A 6,610-nucleotide genomic window follows, 5' to 3' on the forward strand; every position below is an offset into this window, starting at 1 on the left:
CTCACCACTGCTATTCAACATAGTATTAGAAGTCCTAGCCACAGCAATCAGACAACAAAAAGAAATCAAAGGCATCCAAATCGGCAAAGAGGAAGTCAAACTCTCACTCTTTGCAGATGATATGATACTGTACGTGGAAAACCCAAAAGACTCCACCCCAAAACTGCTAGAACTCATACAGGAATTCAGTAAAGTAGCAGGATATAAAATCAATGCACAGAAATCAGTGGCATTCCTATACACCAACAACAAGACAGAAGAGAGACAAATCAAGGAGTCTATCCCATTTACAATTGCACCCAAAACCATTAGATACCTAGGAATAAATCTAACCAAAGAGGCAAAGGATCTGTACTCAGAAAACTATAAAATACTCAGGAAAGAAATTGAAGAAGACACAAAGAAATGGAAAAACGTTCCATGCTCATGGATTGGGAGAATCAACATTGTGAAGATGTCAATGCTACCTAGAGCAATCTACACATTCAATGCAATCCCCATCAAAATACCATCCACTTTTTTCAAAGAAATGGAACAAATAATCCTAAAATTTGTATGGAACCAGAAGAGACCCCGAATAGCCAGAGGAATGTTGAAAAAGAAAAGCAAAGCTGGCGGCATCACAATTCCGGACTTCCAGCTCTATTACAAAGCTGTCATCATCAAGACAGTATGGTACTGGCACAAAAACAGACGCATAGATCAATGGAACAGAATCGAGAGTCCAGAAATGGACCCTCAACTCTATGGTCAACTTATTTTTGACAAAGCAGGAAAGAATGTCCAATGGCAAAAAGACAGTCTCTTCAACAAATGGTGTTGGGAAAATTGGACAGCCACATGCAGAAGAATGAAACTGGACCATTTCCTTACACCACACACAAAAATAGACTCCAAATGGTTGAAAGACCTAAACGTGAGACAGGAGTCCATCCAAATCCTAAAGGAGAACACAGGTAGCAACCTTTTCGACCTTAGCCGCAGCAACTTCTTCCTAGAAACATCGCCAAAGGCACGGGAAGCCAGGGCAAAAATGAACTATTGGGATTTCATCAAGATAAAAAGCTTTTGCAGAGCAAAAGAAACAGTCCACAAAACCAAAAGACAACCGACAGAATGGGAGAAAATATTTGCAAACGACATATCAGATAAAGGGCTAGTATCCAAAATCTATAAAGAACTTATCAAACTCAACACCCAAAGAACAAATAATCCAATCAAGAAATGGGCAGAAGACATGAACAGACATTTCTCCAAAGAAGACATCCAAATGGCCAACAGGCACATGAAAAAGTGCTCCACATCGCTCGGCATCAGGGAAATCCAAATCAAAACCTCAATGAGATACCACCTCACACCCGTCAGAATGGCTAAAATTAACAAGTCAGGGAACGACAGATGTTGGCGGGGATGTGGAGAAAGGGGAACCCTCCTACACTGTTGGTGGGAATGCAAGCTGGTGCAACCCCTCTGGAAAACAGTATGGAGGTTCCTCAAACAGTTGAAATTAGAGCTACCGTTCGATCCAGCAATTGCACTACTGGGTATTTACCACAAAGATACAAATGTAGGGACCCGAAGGGGTACGTGTACCCCAATGTTTATAGCAGCAATGTCCACAATAGCCAAACTGTGGAAAGAGCCAAGATGCCCATCGACAGATGAATGGATAAAGAAGATGTGGTATATATACACAATGGAATATTATGCAGCCATCAAAAGGAATGAGATCTTGCCATTTGCAACGACGTGGATGGAACTGGAGGGTGTTATGCTGAGTGAAATAAGTCAATCAGAGAAAGACATGTATCACATGACCTCACTGATATGAGGAATTCTTAATCTCAGGAAACAAACTGAGTGTTACTGGAGTGGTTGGGGGTGGGAGGGATGGGATGGCTGGGTGATAGACTTTGGGGAGGGTATGTGCTACGGTGAGCGCTGTGAATTGTGCAAGACTGTTGAATCACAGATCTGTACTTCTGAAACAAATAACGCAACATATTTTAAGAAAAAAGGAAAAGAAGAAGATAACAGGAGAGGAAGAAAAGGGGAGTATGTCAGAGGGGGAGACGAACCATGAGAGATGATGGACTCTGAAAAACAAACTGAGGGTTCTAGAGGGTAGGGGGGTGGGGGGATGGGTCAGCCTGGTGATGGGTATTAAAGAGGGCACGTTCTGCATGGAGCACTGGGTGTTATGAACAAACAATGAATCATGGAACACTGCATCAAAAACTAATGATGTAATATATGGTGATTAACATAACAATAAAAAAATTTTGAAAAAAATAAAATATATATTAACAAAGTATAAGCACATTTAACATAAAAGACAATGAGGAGGTTATGTCATAGTCTTTTTTTTATTGAAATACAGTTGACACACAATACAGTCAACATCTATTTAACAAACATTTATTGAGCACCTACAATATGCCAGGTACTGTGCTAGACCCTCAAAGGCAATTAAGTGACAGAGAATGTTGAGCCCAAAGAAGCCTCAAAACAAAAGAATTGAACTGTCTTTAAGTGCTGGAAAGCTTTTTGTATACAATCAAGTCCTATTCTCAGTAGCTCAAAAGGACTAAAGGAAGACCTATGTGTGGACAGACATGTAGTCATTTTGTAAAATAAAATGACCAGCAGCAATAATAATGAGATGATGACTAACATTTATTGAGTCCATGGTACAACTCTACCCTGTTATTTTCTAAAAGCTTTACATATATTGTATTTAATATTCAGAATAATCTTGGGAATACATGCTATTATTAACCTTATTTTAATTGTGCAAAAGCAATGTTCAGAGAAGTGAAGTAGCTTGGATCTTGGGTTGTGCTATAGGCAATTGGAACATCCTACTAAACTTCAGAGGTTGGGCTCTTAAAATTTTAACAGAAAGAGCTGGGCTCTTCACCATGAAAGTGTTCAGAGAGAATCAATACGAAATAATAGAGAGAGGACAGTGCATGGGCATAAAGGGTTAATTCAACAAGCACTTTTTTTTCCAAGAAGCACTTATGAAGCACCAGCTACATGCATATTTAGAGCCACAAAGAGGGGACAGTGAATGGTCTTGCCCCTGAAAAAAAGACATATAAAATAATTATAATCAAAGTGATAAAGGCAATGATAAAGGGATATAAATATAACCATGGACAGGAGACACAAATTCAACACAAGGAGGAGGGAAGTCAGAGAAGGCCTCATAAGGGAGATGACTTTAACCTAGGTCTTAAAGGATGTATAGGATTTTGCCATATAAAAAAGTGTGGTAAAATTATTCTGGGCAGAAGCAGTATTTCCTCAGGGTTTAATGATGATGTCATCCCTGGCCATGATTATTGGAGAAGTGGGGGAGGTTTCCTGGTGCCTTTAAAACCACTATTCACCTATATGTTCAGTCAGAACCCAAGGAGAAAGAGACAAGTCCCTACGGCCTATAGCACACCTGTGATGCTCCATCCCTCTGCAAGGAAGCTGTCTGAATTCTTTCACCTGATCCTCAAGGAGAGGTGAAAGGATGGAGTGCAAATGCAAAGCCATTCTTTGTAATTCCAAAGCCAAAGGGGCAAATTTTATTATATTCTCTAAATTGTCCACAATGATATACATCAGTTGGGTGAAGTGGAATTTCAGAGAGGTGGAAGGATATACGAGGTCACCAAGATGAGGAAGGAGCAATTAAACAACTGTTGGCCAACACAATAACCCCCCTCCACAAAGGTGTCAGTGCAGGCAAGCTTGGATAATGGCTGAAGATCACAGAAGTAATGGTCAATCACACTGGGATCACAATAACAGAGGCACAGACTGTCTCATCCTACTTCATGAAGAAACACTAATAGGCATGAAAAGAAGTGGACTTGGCATGGTCACTTAGAATAAAGGACAGAAGTCTGGAGTAGAAACATGCATGGACAGTATTTCCCTCCCTTACATTCTTCAACTTAGGCCTAATAAGAATTTTCTACATTCTGTGTTTATTTATATTTGGATAAGCCTAAAAGTGATCTTTTCATTAAAATGTTGACTTGATCTTTCCCTACTGACAGCTAGAACCTATGCCATTTTGATATTTTTTTAAATTTATGGATCCTGGACATTGTGAAAGGGCTTGCGGAGATTGAAGAACTACCTTTTGTACCAACATGTCACAAGAACTGAAATTGCCCCAGAGATTTTTTCGGTACTTGTAATTAGATGGTCTACGGTACAAGATGCCGAGAACAAATCAGAATAACAGAAAAATTCTTGGACACAATTTTCAAAGATACACTTCTCCACACAGGAAGAGAAGATCACATTGGTACCCTCTTCAAATATCCCATGATAATTCCTCTCTTTGGTTTCCCTTCTTAATGAAATATAGGTTGTTATTAGGAGGTTGAGCAAGGAAAGGAGAAGGGAGGGAGGGAGGAGGGAGGGAGGGAGGGAGAAAGGAGGGAGGGAGGATGAAAGTATATAATAGAAGTACTTTAACTTACAAAACACCTGTCAAAATATTCTCCTTTGCATTTGCATTTAGTTTGAGTCTCAGTATTACCCAATCCCATGACATTGTTGGATATCATGGAGCCAATTTGATCTCTGTCCTTGGAACATTACACCAGGATACAAACCAAGTCTTTTCTTCTAAGGAGAATCACAGAAGCAGCAATATTAAGTCCTTACATTTGTTTCTGCCATTCCTGAATGTCCCACTGAAATCAAAATCCATTTCAAAAACAGAGAATAATCAGACATGTGTTTTTCTTTACCACTTTCCCATTTTTCACTCCATTCCTGAGTTCTTTTTACCCCCCAACCTCCTCATGGCAATTTTCACCTCTGCATTTCTGAGTGTGTAGATGATGGGGTTCAGCATGGGCGTGACAACTGTGTAGAACACAGCCACCAGTTTGTCCTCAGTGAAGGTGGAGGAGGCTCGCATGTAGAGGAAGATGGCAGGTCCAAAGAACAAAAGGACCACCGTGATGTGAGAGGCACAGGTGGAGAGGGCTTTGTACCTCCCTTCTGCAGAATGATTCCTCAAGTTGAACAGGATGACAACATAGGAGGACACCAAGATGAGGAAGGAGCACAGAGCAATTAAGCCACTGTTAGCCAACACAATAACCCCCTCCATAGAAGTGTCAGTGCAGGCAAGTTTGAATAATGGCTGAAGATCACAGAAGTAGTGGTCAATCACATTGGGACCACAGAAGGGCAACCGGATGGTGATGAGAATCTGTATAATGGAATGAAAAAAGCCACCAAGCCAGGAGCCAGTCACCAGTACATGACACAGTTGGTGGCTCATAATGTTCATATAATGAAGAGGCTTGCAGATGGCCACATAGCGATCATAGGCCATCACCACAAGCAAAAGGACCTCAGTGACCCCAAAGAAGTGGAAGAAGAATATCTGAGCCACACAGCCCTCCAGGGAAATGGTTTTAATCTTGGCAAGTAAGTCTGTGATGAATTTAGGGACAATAGTAGAGGAGTAAGTGATCTCCACCAGGGAAAGGTAGCTAAGGAAGAAGTACATGGGGGAATGCAGACTCTTACTGACATTGACTGTCAGGACAATGAGGCCATTGCCCACCAATGTGGCCAGGTACATGGGAAGAAACACAACAAAACACACTCTCTGCACCTCCGGATCCTGGAAAAGGCCAGTGAAAATTAACTCAGTCACATTATTTGTACTGGATTCCATGTGGAGAAGATGGATCTCAGAGAAGAGTCCTATGACAAAACAAACATCATAACACCAATCATGCATGCTTATTTAGCACTTGCCTGTTAATAGAACCCTTTCATATATATTATCTTACTGGTTTATTTTACTGACTTATTTGTTAATATAACCAATGTTTACCCATCAAGTAAACTTCTGCTCATGAATCCCTTTTTCCTCCATTTACTTCTCAGAAATGCCAATCTCACTAATAGGTCTCCCTTTCTAAAGAGTGTCTTCAATATTTTCCTTACATGATATTATCAAAGTTTCTGAATTTTTCAGGCCCTATGGTTTTGCCCAATCCCACATCTCTTCATGAATTTTTACAAACATTTTGAGAAAATTGTGACACCTGGGGCCAAAGTGGACATCTGGAAGCTGTTGAGAATATAGGTCAGTATCAAACAATAGTTCAAATATAATACACGGGGATTCACCAATTTGCTTGTTTCTGACTTCCAGTTTCCTCACCTTTGGCAAACATTTTTGTCAGCAGGAGGTGAGGATTTATTGAAAGCCAGTTCTTTGACCAAATGTTTTATTAAGCACCTACCGTGTGCCCATGCAATTCAGGACATATGAAAGAAGAAAGATGGCTCTCACCCTCAGGAAGCTTGTCCTTCGTGCAATTCAGCAGCACATTTATGAAATGAGGCAGAGGGAAACTCTCCAGATTTTCTCTGCTTTTGAAATTACTTTTCAGTTGTTGATCATTATGTTGTACACCTGAAACTAATGTAACATTGTGTGTCAGCCATACTTCAGTTAAAAAAAAAAACAAGTAAAATTACTTTGAAGTATTTCTTATTCCTCTTATTTTTCCTTCTTCCACTTATACTTCCAAACTGAAATAGATTAAGTACCTCCCTCATCACCAAT

The 6,610-nt window shown here is 40.2% G+C and overlaps 1 protein-coding gene across 1 annotated transcript in view; it reads right to left on the reverse strand.

The window, feature by feature from the left end:
• Nucleotides 1-5,707, reverse strand: part of LOC112829756 (olfactory receptor 4B1) — a 6,084-nt gene extending 377 nt beyond the window's left edge. The window contains exon 1 of the mRNA XM_025879456.2: nucleotides 4,812-5,707. Coding sequence (XP_025735241.2) covers nucleotides 4,812-5,707 — 896 coding nt within the window. The remainder of the gene's footprint in view (nucleotides 1-4,811) is intronic.
• Between the last annotated feature and the right edge of the window lie 903 nt (nucleotides 5,708-6,610).

Source organism: Callorhinus ursinus, unplaced genomic scaffold (genome assembly GCF_003265705.2).
Source record: "Callorhinus ursinus isolate GAN/ISIS: 27379988/994484 unplaced genomic scaffold, GSC_fseal_2.0 scaffold21, whole genome shotgun sequence".
In the NCBI taxonomy this organism is placed as follows: domain Eukaryota; kingdom Metazoa; phylum Chordata; class Mammalia; order Carnivora; family Otariidae; genus Callorhinus; species Callorhinus ursinus.